This window comes from Strix aluco, chromosome 3 (genome assembly GCF_031877795.1).
Source record: "Strix aluco isolate bStrAlu1 chromosome 3, bStrAlu1.hap1, whole genome shotgun sequence".
Classification (NCBI taxonomy): domain Eukaryota; kingdom Metazoa; phylum Chordata; class Aves; order Strigiformes; family Strigidae; genus Strix; species Strix aluco.
In genome coordinates, this window is record NC_133933.1 from 126869727 (window position 1) to 126888314 (window position 18588).

At 34.2% G+C, this 18588-nt stretch overlaps 2 protein-coding genes across 7 annotated transcripts in view; one reads left to right on the forward strand and one right to left on the reverse strand.

Annotated features, from left to right (window-relative positions):
• RUNX2 (RUNX family transcription factor 2) overlaps positions 1-18339 on the reverse strand; it is a 151792-nt gene extending 133453 nt beyond the window's left edge. Inside the window, exon 1 of one of the 2 annotated variants that reach the window (XM_074820214.1) lies at positions 18267-18339. In XM_074820214.1, coding sequence (XP_074676315.1) covers positions 18267-18324 — 58 coding nt within the window. In that variant the 5' untranslated portion in view covers positions 18325-18339. The remainder of the gene's footprint in view (positions 1-18266) is intronic. The other variant, XM_074820215.1, reaches the window with a different exon arrangement.
• Positions 1-18588, forward strand: part of SUPT3H (SPT3 homolog, SAGA and STAGA complex component) — a 279815-nt gene that overhangs the window by 26420 nt on the left and 234807 nt on the right. The gene's annotated exons all lie outside the window — the stretch shown is intronic.

An 18588-nucleotide genomic window follows, 5' to 3' on the forward strand; every position in this document is an offset into this window, starting at 1 on the left:
TTGAATTCTTAGGACAGATAAAAATCAAAAGCCCAAACCACCAGCTATTTTTTTTTAATGTTTAGATTAATCCAGAAAAATAGACCAAAATTTTGAAAATTACTTACTTAAACATGGATGGAGGAACTATATACAGGGCATTTCATTTCTTTCCTAAAAAGACTTCTCTATGTAGCAACATAGGGTTTGAGAGAAGGATATTAATTGATTCATCATTATGATCCTTTTGAAACAGGGAAGTCATAACACTATCTATTTCCTCCATTCACATACAAGTGAAGATAGTTAGTTGTCTTATTTAATACAAATAAAATAAGAATTAGACTTTTTTATCATTATTTGCTACATGTAAGCTTGCCATGTGGCTTTCCATGAGTGACACATGTTTCTTGTATAAGCAACTACTATTAAAGACAAGTGTTGGTAGCTAGTATCACTAACAGTTCATGTGCACTGAAACGCTAACATCTTCTCCAGCTGATGATGGCTGTCATTGCTATTTTGGTAGTCTTTTTGTTGCTTTAAATGTGGGGTGATAAAAGCATGAAGAACAGCTGCTGCTGCTTTAATACTACAAGAGAGGTAATATTCATGTGTTTGTGATTGGTGAAAGACTTGTTTCTTTTGTAGATGAAAACAAAGGTATTGAGAATATTTTAGTGCTGATTGTAAGAATATAGCTATCACTGCAGTGAGAAATTCAAAGAGCAGTCCACCTATTACAGCCAAAGCTGGAGAAAAAATTGTGGGGAGTATTAAACTTCAAAAACCCCAAATGAGAAGTGTTTTTTGGACTGAAGGAATGAGTGTCAGCACACATTAAAACCCTGCAGTTTAGTTTTTGCACATAGTACAGTAGTTACAATTTCAATTCCTGAAGTTTTTCTGATATACTTGCTTATAATTCATGCAACAACATCTGTAAGTGGTCTTAATTTTTTGCCAAATGGAAAGGGGAAGTATTTTTTCTCAAGGAAGTAATGATGAGTTGGTGCAGTCTTTCCTTTCAGCCTGTCAATATGTCTGAGTTCTGAGACTATTGGTAGAGGGATCTGTATGATTGCCTTTATCTTCTTAACCTTGGGGCTTGGTATGATCAGTCTTGGATTAAGAACGGGAGTCATGTCTCTAAGTCTTGGTCAGGACCTCTATTTTAAAGTAATCCACTTGATTTATAAGCCAATGTAAGGTGGACTAAATTCAAATCTACCTACAGTTGAAAGGATAGAAAGTAATTTATCAGCAAAGCTATCAGTTTTCAGAAATCTGTGCTGCTTTGTTAAAATTTACAAGGGATAGTCCTTCACCAAAGATAAAACACACTTTTTTTCTTTTTGTTTTTAAAGGAGCTCTAAAATTTATCTGAACCAGAACAGCACCACTCTTCAGTGAAGTCCATTAGTTGAGTCCTCTAGCCATTTCTGTCATTTGACTGTAAAAAAAAAAAAAGGCAGCTGTGAACATGACTTAACTAGCTAGCTGAACTGACAGTTCAGCTGTTATCTGTTACTGAAGCAGGACAAAACCTACCAAGTAACTTTTTGTTGAGTTTTTGAGTTTTCTCTTTTAGTAATGCGAAATGTAAAAAAAAAAAAAAAAAAAAAAAAAAATCCACTGTTCAGTATATTCTTATAATTAGGATGAGCACTTTTTAAATTTATTTTTCCCCACTCTTTTTTTGTTTGCAGTGTCAACATTTGGGTACTTTAAAACTTGATGGAAGTTATCTGGCAGAGATTTAAATATTACTCTCAACCGGAAAAAAAAATTGTGGAAGTGTCCTATTCTTATTTGACACTTTGTAATTGCAACTGAAAAAATGAGTTGTGCGTTACTTATCAAATTTAGTAATAGGAACTGGAAACATTTTACATGTATTTTACACATCAAGAGCAGACTCTGGTCAGATTATCTGGATGATTTCAAATTTTGAGCAGGATATTAGCATTGACTTTGCTGGGAATGAGATACAAATGGTTATGCATGTACTTAAGTGTCTTGCTGAGTAAGGCCTATTTATTTCTAAATAAAACCTTTCACTGAAATCTAGAGATATCAAGACTCATGATACTTTCTGGTATGAATTATTGCTAGGTTTTGGGCATGCCAACAGATTCCCCATAAATAATGTAGGATAATCATATAGCATGTGAACTTGTACTGCCTTATACACTATCATACTTGCATGTATACATGCCTTTTCCCATACTAAATAGAAAGTTGTTCATTCCCTTTTCACTGAGGGATAGTATAACCAACTGAAGAATAAATGTGTGCACCTGAGCACATCCTTCAGAGTAGCTGAGTCGCTGCCGGGTTTCCCCCACTTCTTGTGGGAAGTTATGTACCAAAGCCCTGACCTTTATCAATGATTGTTACTTGTTAGTCACTGAATACAAGAGGTGTAGGGCTGGGAGGGAACTAAAAGAATCCACTTATTCCAGTCTGGGTCACTGGGGCAGGATGCTGTATTACCAAAACCTTCCTGACAGCCAGCTGTCTCATCTCCAGACTCTCTAGTGAAGCTGATTATTGGGCAATTTCCACAGAACTGTTGTTTTCTGATTGTTACTCCCCGGTTTCTCTAGGTAAATCATGGCTGTGATAACTTGACTTTTTTATTGTACAAGATTGCAGAGAGACTAGGACCGATCAGTGATAGTGACTCTGGGTATAATGTGAAAATAAGTTGGATGTGGAGGATGTATTTCATCAATGTTCTAATTGTTTAAAAAATAAGTAAATATCTCAAGACACTAACAGGCTTTAGAAGCTATGCAGGTAGGTTTGCAAACCTAAAAGGCACAGAAAATCCAAGCTGGTAAATTCTATTGTGGCATACATGGCATAGCTGCAACCTAGTCATGGAATACTGAATTGTTCAAAATGTCTTCTTACACCTCCTTTGCTTCTGATTTCTTTTTGTCTTTCACCACAAGATTAAGGAAGAGTTGATCACCATTCACAGTTCCTTTAACCTTTCCACACTGATCATGGTTTCTGAAACTGTTACTAATGTCTTATTTTCTACCACTGTTTTGGTGTTTTTTTGCCCCCTCGACTCTTAAAAGGTGATGTCCAAAAGGGAGGGGGGAAAAATAAAAGTAAAAATATTTTCTTGTTGAACTCTTCTCATCAGTGAGACATGCAGAAGCCATGTCCTACTTTTCTGTATGTGGCAGGCCTGATAACATCTGTGAGAATGAGTTGAACACCTACCACCAGTTTAGTTTATGACCCTTTTGAATTTACAGATTTTCTTCAAAGTTACCATTCTTGAAACAGTTATTCACCTTTACTTAAACAGCTGATTCTCTAAGTCTGCATTTCTATACTTGTCTGTTTCGAGCTTTCTCGAGTTGATCAAGACTATCGTGTTCTCTTCAAATCTTTGAGTGTTGTCCAGCTTGATGTCATAGTAAACTGAGATAAATATGGTTCTTGTTCTCTCATCTAAGCTGAATATATTAACCTAAACAAAGCTGAGCATAGGATATCTCTGTGACACTCTTAAAATATCTTCTATTTTTATAGGGAGTCATTGTTATCAACTGCAGTTCACAACACTCTGTACTGCACCACTTATGCTGTTCTGAGTTTACAAGTTCCCTTGGATGATATGTAGGCAGTATCAATTTTTTTCTGAAGCCAAGTTGCTTTGATTCTGATGCTTAATATTTACTAATAAAGTCAGGTTTTATGTGAAATTAATCAGGTTGATATGTAATTATTCTTAATTAATCATCTTGGTTGTCTTTTCACCTTGCTACTCTGCAAGTATTTATGGGTTGGCTCTTTCAGTTTGTTCAGAATCTCAGGCACGGCAGTGGTTTCAGAGAAGAGTATTGTTGTATGAGGACCAGATGCAGGACAATGCTTTGTATACCACATAAACTGTGCTGTTAGGAAACTGGCTGAGAAAGAACACAACAGTCAACTCTTTTTAATCAGAATCCTGTATGGTGCTGTTGACACAACCAAGTCAGTGAGGTTTTTTTAAATAGTTTGAATTTTGTTGAATTTTTAGTTGCAGCCAAAACTAGTTTTCTAGTTGAAAATACCTTCAGGATCCTACCCAAAGTAGGGAACAGTTATATTTGGTGATGGCACAATTGTTAGCATTGCTATTTTCAGGTTTAAAATATGCTTATCCAAAGAAAATGGAAGCATTTTGCTGACAATATTTGCTAAGCATTTTCCCAGCAAGAACCAAAATTACCAAGTCCTGACAATGTGAGTCATCAGTATGCTTTTTTAAATTTATTTTTTTTTAAGAACAGACTTCTTAAATATACATCAAAATACGTTAACCTTGAAGGAAACAGTTTTACTTTGGGCTCAGCAAGGCTGAATTGGTGATGCTGTTTATAGAAGTTCTACTATCATTATTGATTTATGCTGTCATGTAATGGTCATACCTATGGATCAGTATTTTTGTTATGGTAGGCACGGAACAAATGTATAGCAAAAATATAATCTTCAAAATTCTTGCTAAAGAAATTAAGGATACAGGTTTTCTTAAGATTCTAGAATTTCTAGGTGGCTCTGACTTCTACATGGGACCAGGACCTCTAAAAGACGTGCCAGGTAACCATTGCCATGTGAAAGTGAGACAGTTGAAAAACCTTTAGTCAGGTGGTCATATTCTTTTTGCCAGTTTTGAAAGTAGAAGAATATGATTTATGATCATAATACATTCAAGGAAGTTTGGAATCAGCTTCTTGTGGGAGCTATGCCCTGGTCTATCAAAAACCAGAGGAGATAGCAGGGTAGTAGACAAGCATGAAGATGCTTAGAAACACTTTTGAAGAAGACCAGGAAGTGCCATTGGAAAATGGAGCCAGACCTATACTCCTTACTTTCAAGACCTGAGATTGAGAAGGTCAGAAGTATGAGAGGTGGGTAGTAGTGCTAAGAGACAGGTTTGCCAGAGTCAAAATATTTTCCTGTGAAATGACATTCTTCTACTACCTTTACCATTAGAAATGTGGGGAGAATCATTAAACAAAAAAATTAATCCACTGGGAAATGTGGAAGAATATCAGAATTGCCATGAAAATAAGCTGTGTTACTCAAATTATACATTGTCAGAATGCATGCATTGTCTGACCCTTAATGCTCCTCCCATCACCCTAAGTCTCCATCTGTGTCACCAAGGACAAGTATTTTTTGGTGCTCCTCTCTCTGTTGTGTAATACCAGTCACATTAGAAAGATAGCTTTTGCTTACCTGTACAGTTTTCCTGTTTGAGTCCCTATAAAACAGTTTGCAAAATATGTTCCCAGAGTTTGCTGTCTCCTTGCTTTGTTTTCCCTTATTCAAAACACTGAAATTAAGTTTTAGGGTTCCTGAAGTATCACAGTTGCTTTTCTAATAGTATGCAGACTTGAGTAGTCAACTACATTGCTTTTTACAGTCATATACGTATTGATGTGTGTGTGTGTGTATATATAGAACCTTTATGAACTGAAAATCTGGAGACAATTTTTCTGTGGCAAACCTGTGTAGACAGACTAACTCAGAGAGCTGCCATGGACGCCAGTGCTCTTGAAGGTGAATGTGCACATGTTCCGTTCCATCGGAACAGAGCAAAAGGTTCCCTACGTGAGTTCTTGGAAAGGTTGTGGATCTCCCCTGCTAGGACATTTGTTAGTAGTCAGGAGAGGAAAGAGTTTACAGGTTAAGTGCATGAAGTTAGTTTTCCACCATCTGACCTTTCTCACACGCCAGCACAGAGCAGCTTTTCTGTAGCATCAAAGATGTTATTGTTTGCCAGGATAACTATGCTAATAAATCGTCTTGTACAAATGTATCTATTATGTTATTAAAAAAAGTGTGCTACTATAAGTAGTTTTATTAGTGTAAGTGCATTTAAGCTAGGCCTTTTTCCATCATCGCTGTCTGTAAAAATTCACATTTCTAACATATTCCACTACTTTTCAGTATTGCCTAGGGCCTTCCTTGAGGTACACTGTAATGGCAAGTGACAACAGTTCTGTTCTGTAATGTAACAGTGGAAGAGAGATACAGCTCTCAACACCAGGCTGTTCATTACAAAGATTTTCAAATGTGTATCATCCAAAGGATTTTTTTTTCTAAAAATCTGTAGGTTGTTTTGTTTTCCTCTTGCTCCATTATCTTTTATTCTACAAGTACTAAAGTTGAAATCAAGTAAGTGTTGTTGATACGTTTCAGTGGTCTTTCTAGGATCTTCTTTGGAGTTACTAGTTAGTTATTTATGGATATTGTCCCTGGTTTGCATGTGATAACTGCTTGAATGCTCTCAGTCTACTGTAGTACAAGGCAAACCGGGTTTGCATAAATGCAAGCACTCATCTGGTCAGATCCTTGATGTGCAGCATAAATGAAGATAGAACTAGGCTGTCCTCAGAAAAATCACTGCTGCATGTCACATTAAGATCTTAGTTTCATCTGGTTTAGCAAAGTGTAAGTCAAGGGTATTTTATGTGTGGATGTATATTTGAGTATGGATTCATCTTTAGAATATTTCTTAGAAAAAGTGGAAGAAACAAAATTAGTGATGTATTTTCTGAAAGACAAGCCAAGCTCTTATTGAAAAAAGAAAAAATATCTGGGAGAATTTGCAGACGTATTTTTTTGATATGCCATACATTCTGATTGCAGTTCATTGCTTTGACGTACATCCTGTCTACCTTTGTAGATAGGCACTTATCTCACTAATGAACTGTTTTCATATTTTTCTTTCTTTGTAGGATTGCTACATATTTCTTTGTAGATGAGAGAGACTTTAATATCAGTGGTTTCTAGACATTGTGGTCTTCAGAAAAATTGTAGATATAAATCTTACTAAGATAGGTGATCTGTGTTACAGTGTATTGCTCACCTAAACTGTGCCTGGCTACACTTCTTTCTGTTGTGAAGAATAACATACTAGAGTTTCATGCTAGTAGCTATTAGGAGTAAGAATAATTTTTCATTACCAGGTTTTCTCCATTTATGTATGTGGTTTTATTTTTAAAAAAAACAAATACCCTTCCCATCCCTCAATCTTCGTTATAAGAAATATAACTGATGTAATTCATAAGTGTATTTGCTTTTGTTTGACTGACTTTTCAGTCACTGTATTCCCTTCTGCTTTACACTGTTAAGAAGTTCCCCATAATAAGCAGCTCAGAACAGTTTACTTTCTGAAAAACAAGTGATTCCTGATAATGCTCAAGTGTGGTTTGTAACATTCCAAAGAACAACAAATACTAAAATACATGATTTTTCAAACCTGAGCTTCAAAATAATGGAATATGAATCTGATGATTTGAAATATGTATGAAATAGATTTCTGATGAAGGGGGAATTTGAGAAGTACTTCTTTAAGAATTCTGGTGAGATACACAAACCACCTTCTGTAAGCTCTCTGAACATAACTAGCATGCTGCTCAGTTTATTCAAAAAGGACTGTAAATTCTGGAAGTTTTAACTTGATATGTTTGCAGGTAACATGATTGATGTGTAACTCTAGAATGAAAGGAGTATTTAGAGTCTTGGCTATCAGTTCACCAGTTCTTATTCCTTAAACAAAGACAGGTCAGATATTAGTCTTGTCCACTGTAAGGGTTACAGTTTCTGACTTCATCCTGTGAATACAGACACATACAAACTCAGAAAACATTCTAACACTTGAATACCTATTGATCACTAAATCAGAAAAAACATAATAGTGGAGGGGGGCTAGCCTATCTGTCATAAGATTATTTTTTTTTTTCGTAACTTCTCAGAGGTATATCATATTATAAATGCATTAGAAATGTTTTGCTCTGAGGATATGTAGCATTCCTATAAAGGTTAAATCAATAAAAATGATTTGGCCACATTCCTAAGCATGGCTAGAACAGGTAGCCCGTTGTTTAAGGTACCCTTGAATTTCTGGATCAGATTATTATGGTGCAGCAAAAAGGCTTACTAAAGGCTTCTTACTGTCTGCAGACGTTCTGTGTTTCTATGTGAAGATATCGTCAGCCTAAAAAAACCTTCAGATTTTCTGGGCTACTGAAAAAAAGAGTATTTTCACGTATATAAGTCTCAAATGTTGTGCTGTGTGTGCTGTAAGTTTTAAACGAAGTTTTGCAACAAGAAGGGGTGAAGACACATCAGTAATTGATAACAACCAGGTATGTAAAGAAGAAAAAAAAAAAAGACGTCTTTTAAATTACTGTCGAGAGTAGTAAAATTGTTGCCCATCTCGGTATCTTTATTAATTTGTTTTGATTAGTCTTATTCATGCATATCTGATCAAGTGGAATAGCCGTTATATTATGTATATTTACTATATTTAGCCAGTTCAGTAAGCAAGTAAGATTAAATGTGATGGTAGAAGACTTCAAATGATTGTTAGTTCAAATTCTTCTAACTTTATACAAAGCTGATAAAATTTAGTAGCCATTAAGTAGTGTTTATTCAATACATCTGGTTGATTCAGTAGAGAGTGTTGAAGTCTGACAGTAGACTATTTTTATAGATTTAGTGCATTTTAAAATCTTTCATGCACATTGAGGAGCTACTGTATATTATTGTTACAGGGCAGATCTGTGTCTTACATTGCGTGCATGTGCTATGCATCTACGCTCCTGACATTTTTATATAGGTTTTATGGAGCACAGGCTTGCTGCAAGAACATGTCACTAAGATTAGAGTTCAGATTGTATGGGTATTTTAAATTTATTTCACTCAGTCTTACTGTGCCCTTTAAGAATGCTGGAACTGAAAACCAATGCCTTCATACTTTTTTCTTTGTTTCTTCCTTTTTTCCTTTTTTTTTTTAAAGTGTGAGAAAGAGGTTATATTATTTTTAAGATACATCCTAAAATGTAAAATGATGAAGAGTAGTTTGGATAACAAAGTAAGAAGCACACACACTACTGGTAACTACGACTATATGTTTCAAGATGTTTTTCGGTTGTGAAAATTTGATCAGTGAATTAACCGCACATCCGGCTACATACATCTTTGATCAGGATTGGAACATTCCAACTTGTGTGTGTGTATATGTAAGCTGGCTCCATCAAGTAGATTTTATACATGTGCACTACACATGTGCCTTGAAATTAGTTAGTAAATTAATATTATAATTTAAAGTAACAAAATTATTCTCTTTCAAGCCTTGGTTTTGTACCTAATGAGTATTATAATAATATCTTTATATCTGGACAAGCTTAAGTCTTCATTTATTTTAAGATGTATTAATATGCATTTAGGTGGCTCAGCTGTAATTAAGATTTTGCTTTTGCTTTTAAAGGTAATATTAAATTGTTACTTTAATGAGCTTAGAACCCCAAGTTATTACGAGGTCATGACTGAATTAATTGCTATACAGAATAACAGAGCATGCATTTAGGTTCTCTTCCTGAAATACTGTAAAATTAAAAGTCGTTCTAGTGCTTGCATATGCAATACACAGTGTTGCAATAGAAAGAAACTGTTCTTGCTACAGTATGAAAATGATTTGTGCTGTGGAAGATATATTTCTTCCCATTTGATGCAAAATTAAATTTATTTTTATTTGCTGCCTAGATGGTGGTATTTTATTATTCACAAATGACTGGACTTTTTCTGAATGTTGGTGTCCTTAATAAAATATTGGTATAAAGAGTGTACCCTCTGAATTTGTTTTAGTGTTTCTGTTTATGCCTTTTAATCAGAAAGGGGGAAATAAAAATATACTGAATAGCAAGAAAAATTTATCACTTAGTTTTGAATGTACAGAGTTGGATGTAAAAGGAGTGGGAAGGAAGCAAAGTGAATGCCCTTTATGCAGAAAATCCTTTTGGGAAAAGAGAACATTTTTACTGGTGTATACTAAGGTACGCCGCCTAAGTAAATAGTTGCTGCTTTCTGGTCCTGTCAGTTTTAAATAAACCATTCATTGTTATGGCTTGGTTATTCCACAAATAACCAAACACAGCAGAGTTAAACTTTGATACCACTGATTGGAAAAACGCAGATGATGAACACTCTTAATGTGAATTTATACTGGTGGTCTTTCCTTAGAGGAAGCAAATTTTGCAGATTGTGTTAGGAAGCAAATACACTGCAGACTTTAAATACTCTATTACAAAGCTGCTCCTGTGCTTGAGTATTATACAATAGCTAGTAGCATTAATTCATCAAACGCTTGTTAATAGTCACTAAGCTAGACCCTGTGCGTCCCTTCAATGTTAAAGAGCAAATGTGACACTTTTTCTTCCTAGAAGTTTTCTATTTAAAGGTGGAGGATTCTCAGCTGAATACATGATGCATTTGAATGAAAGCAGTTACTCTTGGAATTTATGCAGAAAATGCAGCAAGGGCATAGATACTGTAGCAGTTCAGTATTATGGCTCACCTAAAAGGCTTTTTGAGACATGATAAACAAAAGAGCAAATTCTGACATAGTCTTCAGAATTAGTTTTTTTTTCGTTGGTCGTATTTTAAAATGTGTTTTAAGTTCTTTGAATCCTATTTAATCTGTGTAAAATTACCATTGCTGATTCTACATGAAAGTTGGTATTTATAGTAAATTACTGATGTATCATAGTATTAATATAAAAATAATGTTGTGAAGTAATATCAGTTCTTGGCAGAACAACTCTGCATTTCATATCAGAATTCTTTCAGCATAAGTATGGTGTGCCTTTTTTTTTTTTTTTTTGATCGCTTTCAGCAGAAATATATTGCACTGTGTCAAAAACAGCAGCCGACCTACAAATAAGACTATTTTGGCTAAAATGTATGGTTTCACTTTGAAAGTTGAGGTGAGTTCAGATTGACCAGTCTGATGTCCACAAAATCAGTTTCTCTCTTCATGGGACTATGGGAAGAAGCAAGAAGGTACCAAGAGACTTACTCTCAAACATCAGAAATATTGCCAAGTATTCTAAAATGAGTACTTCTGCCATCTGTTATTTCACTACTAGCACTAAGGCTTACAATTTATGTAGAACACTATAATAGCATTAATAGACATTCTTTACAAATATTGAGACCCTTGCTGCAAGTTCCTACATTGCATATTATCAGAGTAAGCAATGAGATGTGAAGAGTTGTAAACATTTTTAGGTGTTTGTACTGCTGGCAAATCTTAATGTGATAGCACATTCTCTTTTGCAACTTCAGTGTTAGGGTAGAAAATATTGTACCAATAGAGACATTTTCTAAATTTACACTATTACTTTTTTTTTTTACTTGAAGAATTTCAAAATTTTGGAAGTATGGATTAGTAGGAATTAGAGGTTTGAACTGTATACACATGCATGTTTGCGCATACACAGCTCATTAACATTTCTTAAATGAAAGAATATCCTGTTCTAATACCACACATGGATACATTAAAATAGCATGCTTTTTTAACTCTGTCTTTTCTGATTTGTGTTTAAATGAATTACAGATATTTTGGGGGTTTAGCACTACGTGGAAGTGAATCTACTTAGGCATAATTATTTGTCTATATTGTTTTTCCTTAAAAGCCCCCAAACAACCCTCTCTTTTGCTTATGTGTATAGGGTCATATATATTAAATATGTTTGACAAATAAATTCAACAATTAATAATGACTTGTAACGTCTCCCTGCTCCAATTTGTTATACCAGACCCACTTTCAGAAGAACTGCACCCAGCATACGGTCGTTGGTGTATATGCGTATACAGGCATATAGATGTAAACACATCTTATTAGTGTTATAGTTAATTTTCATTGTGATGGAGGCTGGGTCCTTTTCCTCTGAACAATAAAATATTATGTAACTGGCAGTGGCTCTGTCTTTCTGTTTTAGTAAACCACAGAGTGGATTTAGATGTAAGATATCTGACCATGAGGGATAAGTAAACAATGGTTTGGCACACTTATGGTTCAAATAAATTCTGGGGAAAATAAATGTATGTAAGGTCATCAGCTTTTAACTTTCCTTATTCAAGAAAATGAATGATAATAAATTTTAGGTCATTATGAAATACTTGCAATTCTGATGAAACATAATATGTGAAACAAGCTAGTGTCTATCACAAATATAGTAACCATATTTGAATGAATTCCTGCCAAAATATTTTTGCCATGGGCTTTTTAGCTATAACATATTAAAACTTAAAACTATTGTTAATTCCAGAACTGCCTGACCTTAAAGAATATGGCATTTTTAAAAGAGACAGACAGCAGAAGAAACAGGTTTTATCCTTTGCTGTAAAAATGAAGTTAGTTTTATTAGAGATGAAGAAATATTCCTAAAGAAAACTGTTAAGAATACAATACATATGATACAAGAATACCTTAATTTTAAAGCACCATGTGTATTTAAAGGAAAATGTGGCTTTTTTTCCTTTTTAATCTTCTGCGATGCTAAAATTAACTCTTATAAACCAAAATGTTTAATGATGAGTAGGTTGTGTGGAGTAATTTAATTGCTCTGATTAAAATGATTTCAGAAGTTAAAGTGAGTCAGTAGAAAACCTATGTTTTTCTCCCTCCTGGGACAAGTTCATACATGAAATAGGAAACTTATAGCTACATGAGGAAGGCTAGAACAGTACACAGTATGGTAACAAGCAGAATAAAAAATATATACAGGAAACAGATGCATGAATAATGGATTTTTTTATTGGAAGTGTTAAACTGTTTTACGATATAGTAACCAGAGTTTATTTTGTCTTTGTGCTCATCTTTAAAATATTCTCTTTAGGGTGTGCTTTTCAGTATGTTAAGTGGCAGGTCTTATATTTATTTGTAGAAGAGAGCATGTTTATGTAAGGAAACGTGCTCTTAGATTTAAGCTTTATTAACTTAAAAACAAAAACACCTGACAGCAGAAGATAGACCTCCTTAGTCTGTTCCCCATAAGACTTTAGAAGGCAGTTTGAAATAAATGTATACAATAAAAATTAAAGCTATTGTATATAATGTGAGCAGAAATTGATTTTGTCAATAGCAATAGTTTCTTGTGGGGGTTCTGTGGTGGAGGAGGTAGATGTTTTCTGCATTTTGTGGGTGTCTGCTGTCTCCGGATGAAAATCTGTGGTTCATTCATAAGTCTGGCAGAATTTACAAGGTAAATCTCTCTGAAATAGCGCATAGTTTACTAACTTATTTCTGAGTACGCTTATCAGAATAAATGTCATATTTATTCCATTTAGACAAATTAATTTTTTTCTATTTAAAATAACAGTTCAATATTTTCATATTGCAGTTTCTTAACTGGTTGTATGAAACTTGAATTCTTTCAGTGCCGAAGTTAAGACCTTAAAATGCTTCGGGTTTTACCATCTTAAACTCACTATTTATCTTGAGGCTGCCTTAATTAAAATATTATATACTCTAGGGCATATTAAACATGGCAATTTATTGTAATTCTTATTAATGGAGTGTATTTAATGAGTTTTCAGAACCAACTCCATCACCTACAACATACAATGTTGATTTTTATTAGGTACATAGAGTAAAACATGCACACGGTCTAATTTTCAAGAGGTACCCAGCACTGACAGCTGCCGTAGGCTCCTGTGGTAGCCAAGGGGGAGAAATGTGGGTGCTCAGCACCTTTGCAGCCTGGCAAGCACTGGATGATTCCTCCCTTCCCTCTCTGCTTTAATTTTCACCAGAGTGTGTTGGATTTGTGCATAAAAAAATTGAGAAATTTTACTTGTATTTTCAGCTTCTTGTGTTAACTTACAGTTTTAGAAAGTATTTCTTAGTTGTTGTTAATGCTACACGTTGATGGGTGCGTGCCACAAGGTGTGACACGTCCTTAAACACAGTTATTATCTAGCTTCTGTTCTTTTGAACTGTCTGCGCTGCATAGTTAGCATCTCTTGCAAGAATTATTTACTGTTTTATTTTTCCCTTTATACTTAAATGGATACAGTATTCGATGTTCATTATTTACTTAAGACTGTTCTGAGCTGCTTGTTATTCGTAAAAAATACAACTGTGTTCTGAAAAGCAATCAGGAAAAAGAAAGGTATAAGGTGCAATTTTAAGATTAATATTAGTCTGACCATGACCAAGAAATCACACTGCTTGAGAGGAATTTCAGTATTATTGTTAAGCTCTTAATGTGGGGTGGCAGAGCCTTTAAATATTTCTGGTAGAGTAGTTAATACAGCATGGAAGTTTGATATTTGTACAGTTTGTAAAGGAATTTGAGGTGTTACCCTATTTTGACTTCAGTTTTCAAGTATGCACTGGTGCATCATTAATCATAGGAAATGCAAAAATAAATAATATAGTCCCTTTGGATTTTTCATGTGAATACTTACCTTTTCCTTTTTTTGTATATACAGTTGAGGTATTTAGGTAACCCCTAACCTTTTGCTTCAACAAGGAGGTACAGTATAAAAATATTACCACAGTCTTCATATGAGCAGTTCTCTCTAAGAAAACCTCTAGATGAATATTTATTGAAAAAAAGCAAAGTTGCAATACAGAATGACTTAGCTTGGCTTGAATATTATATTTTAGACCACCAGTGAATAAAATTAAAAGCACATGGATTTCGAATAACTAGAAAAGGTTGTAATTGATTAGCACTGCATGAAAGTATTGAAGTGGAATAAGTTTTGATTTGTGAATGCTTCTATTCAATAGAGATTAATCCTGTATGTTTGATAAAATCTTAGTGCTCCTAATGAGTTAGGGGTTTTTTTTTCCTCTCTCAGTTTATTTAATCGTCAGATATTTTGATGTTCTAACAAACTGGAACATTTCAATATTAGTGAATTTTACATCAGCGTAGTTGATTTAAACAATATTGGCTATTAATAGTTCATTTGAGACAGATAATTAAACAGATCAGTGCATTTTGCTGCCCAACAATCCTATAAATGGTATAGTGCAATTCTGCCTGGTTTAGGGGTTTCGTATACCGAAAGACTTAGTGAGAAGCTTGCAGCTTGCTTCATGCACATGAGAATAGTTATTCTTGCATAGTTTTCAGTATTATTTTTTTAAAATACTAGTATTTTGAATTATATCTTATGCAAAGGGTGGTGATTCCTGAGATTTTGCTTAACATTGACAAGAATATGAATATGTTAAACAGAGCTGGAACATATGGAAGATTTCTGCTTTATATACACAGTTAATCAAAAAAGATCTGTTTTTCTCTTATCAATATCTTAATTAAAATAAAAAACTAAGGTTCCTCACCAAATAGTAAAGCAATTGAGAATTGAAATCTACAAAAGGTTTAGTTTTTTGAAGAATAAATGAGAAGATACTGAGTAGTATTTCAATATGAGCAGAGAAAATTTTTTGTTGTTAACTTGATGACTTTCATTTAGATTTACCGTATCTATCTATTGGGATCAGCTCCCAGAGGTTGCTTGTGAAATAATTGATTAGATTAGCAGCCAAATTTTGATCTGATTTGCTTTCTTTGGTGAAATCTTCCTATGAAGATGCACAGAACATATTTGAAAACGCTTTTTTTTTTAAAAAAAATTATAACTGTTGTGGGAGGCATTTCAAAAGTATCTGATTTTCTGAAATACTTTGTGTGAACAATGTTTACCAAATTTTCTAATAAATATGCTGTTTGTTTTTTTGCATAGTGTTTATTTTGAGCATTTTTTTTTTTTCTTCAAACGATATGGATGTGAATGTAATATCCTCTGCTGGTTGAAATGAATGCACTTAAATTAAAAAAGAAGGTTTACATAGGCATGATGCAGTCAAAACCTTTGTATCAGTAGCAAAACCTGTGTATAACTAGCGTAAGGTAGAAATAGTCTGGGTATGAGACATAGTATCTAGTTAATTCAAATGTGCTAAATTGTAGAGTCATATACATGTTTGTATTAATTAGGAAAGGATCATTCCTCTTTGCTACTCTTTGTTTTCTCTTTCATATGAAGTCCAAACCACATAGACAAAAACAAGTGAAATAAGAATTTTCAGAAATATGGTTAATGGCAAATATTAGCAGCCATGCGAGTTAATCATCATAGAGCTGTTTTCCTTCCCTATTATTACTCATCATTATGTTTCATCAGTTAATTCTTGAAGAGAAACATAATTAAATTCAACAGTCCTGAAAGGAATAAGGTGGAAATGGGAGTAGAAGGAGATATAGGCAGTATAGAAAAGACGAACAGATTGTGCTTTCTGACGTACTGCTGCACCATTGGTAGGAAACGGCAAATTCATGAGTAACTTGGGTCTTCTGGCTTTTGTTCTTTTTAAAATATACTCTGTCTCCTTTTTATAAAGCTGGGATTTTTAGTTTTGTTTTTAGCTTAAGTTATATTGCTTACATATTGATAGAGTTGGTGAGATTTTTGTAGTTCCTTGCATCTATTGTTTGTGTCCAAAGTGAAATTTGTGTACCCAACCCTATTTAGTGAAGTCTGGGGTAAAGTATTATTCACGTTACAGTACTTCTCACCCGCTTTAGGAATGATCAAAAGTAGATGAATTAAGCAGTCAGCACTCTGTGTTTTGATAATTTTAGCCAACTAAATTTCTTCTAATCTCTTTTGGAAGTAAAAGCAAAAGAAAGTCCCTATACATGTAAACTGTATTTCCTGTTGTAAACACTGGGATAATGTGGTCTGGCTATGCTTCTGCTGTGCTTCATTAAGACAGCAGTTTCAGTAGAAAAGCTGCTTACCAGTTTTGCGTTAGCATTTCAGCTCAGTGTTCAGTGTATTACAGCTACATAACCAGCCACAGGTTGTGTTATCTCTTCTGGTATCTATAGATCATAAATTAAATCGGTCTCTGTCCTGGAAGAAGCTATTCTTCATTTCTTTTCCTACACACGGTCTTATAGCTTATTCATGTGCTTAACTGGGAACCAGTCAAAGCGTGTGAAGTAGGAGGGGTAAAAGGAACTCCAGTCATCAGCTCATTACAATACAAGCTTAATCAGGATGTATATTCTGAAAATGATTCTAGCATTGTTGTTTTTCTTAGAAGGGGGGCAGGGGAGGAAAAAAAATAGGTTTAGCTGCAGTCCCAACATAGTTTCAACATGATGGACACCATTAAGAAAATCTTGTAAGTTTGCAGAACTTTTTTTCTTGATTTTTTTTCATAATTTTTGCTTAGTTTTCCTGATCTGTCTCAGTAAAAGATGGTTTGAAAACAATTTTGTATATATTTCTTACTACTCGTCAAGGATGACTAGAATACAGAATTTTCCAACATACTTTAAAATATAACTTTATTTTACTTGCAGATAAATCTCTTAAAGTCATATTCAGTTTTATTTAATATTTTGTGAGTGAGGTGCTCTATACTGATTTTAAGACTGTATCTGAGAGGAAGAAGATTTTCAAAGTAAGCAATGATAGAGGTGCAATTTTATAGCATATTTATGAATTTTATGGGCATGTATGTATGCAGTGCATATAAATAATTACCTCAGTATACATATATGATTTCTTAAAGGAATCTGTGTTTACAGTTTGGAACATTGAAGTAAATATTTGGCAGTGCTCTTCTACAGAGCTTTTTAAATCCTACTTTCAATTAAAGCTTAAATTCATCAGCATGTAAAATCATGTATTATTTATTTCATATCTTAATATTTTTATGCATGAATATTTTGCCTTGTTCATAAGAAGCGTAATGAGAAGAATTTGCTTTTACAAATGAATATAATATCAAACATGCTTTGCTGTGAAAGGAGGGCAACAAAAGACTAGAGAACTGCAGATGTGCACTGATAACTTCATCTGATACATGTGCATAAAAATAAGATGTCTGGAACAATAATAGGGCAATTATGGGTAGGATGTGCTACATGCTACTCATTTTCATCAGGTTTAGAGAATAAGCAGTCTTAAATCATGTAATTTAAGCCTCTTGCAATATCTTTCATTAACCAGTCATGGTGGCTACATCTAAGGGCTATGCTTTACACCAGAGTTCTTAGTAAGATATTCTGTGCTGTTGTTGATTAACTCACTAAATACTTTATCTTTTTCCCTAAGAGAATACTAAACATTGTACTAGATCCCATCAAACTCTTCCAAATCTGTGTAGCTACACCTTGACCCAGGTGACAGCTGAGCACACCTGCTGTCAAACACTAAGGACTAAGCCACTGACTTAATTTTGCTCAGTTTGTCAGCTTAACGTATTTGTTCATAAATCTGCAGAAGTTATTTATGGTGACTTTTTTCCCCCCACAAACCAGGTAGCTATTTTAACACCCTAGCATCCCATTCAGCAAGCTTTTGCTTAGATAACTCTAACCAGCATTGTTAACAGTAAGAAAACTCCCGACAATGGAAAACAGAAGCTCAAATATTGCAGTACTTACCCCAAAAGAAGTTTTGCTGACATGGTGTCACTGAACTGAACAGGCTGTTTGATGCCATAGTCCCTCTCGGTTCACGCAGAGCTTTCACCTTCTGGTGTAAATACTTCTTGGATCCTCAAACTGAAAACACAAACCATAGCCAAACCTTGTTTTAATTTTACAGTGTTCCTGGATTGCATAGACTCTATAGTTGGTTTTGTCTCTGTCAAAAAATAGTGTAGCTCTGGTAACATGTGAAAAGCAAGGAAACAAAACAAAAAAAAAGAGAATGAGCAAATATTTGAAGGACCTACTATTACTGCATAGACTGTGGTTAGAGAGC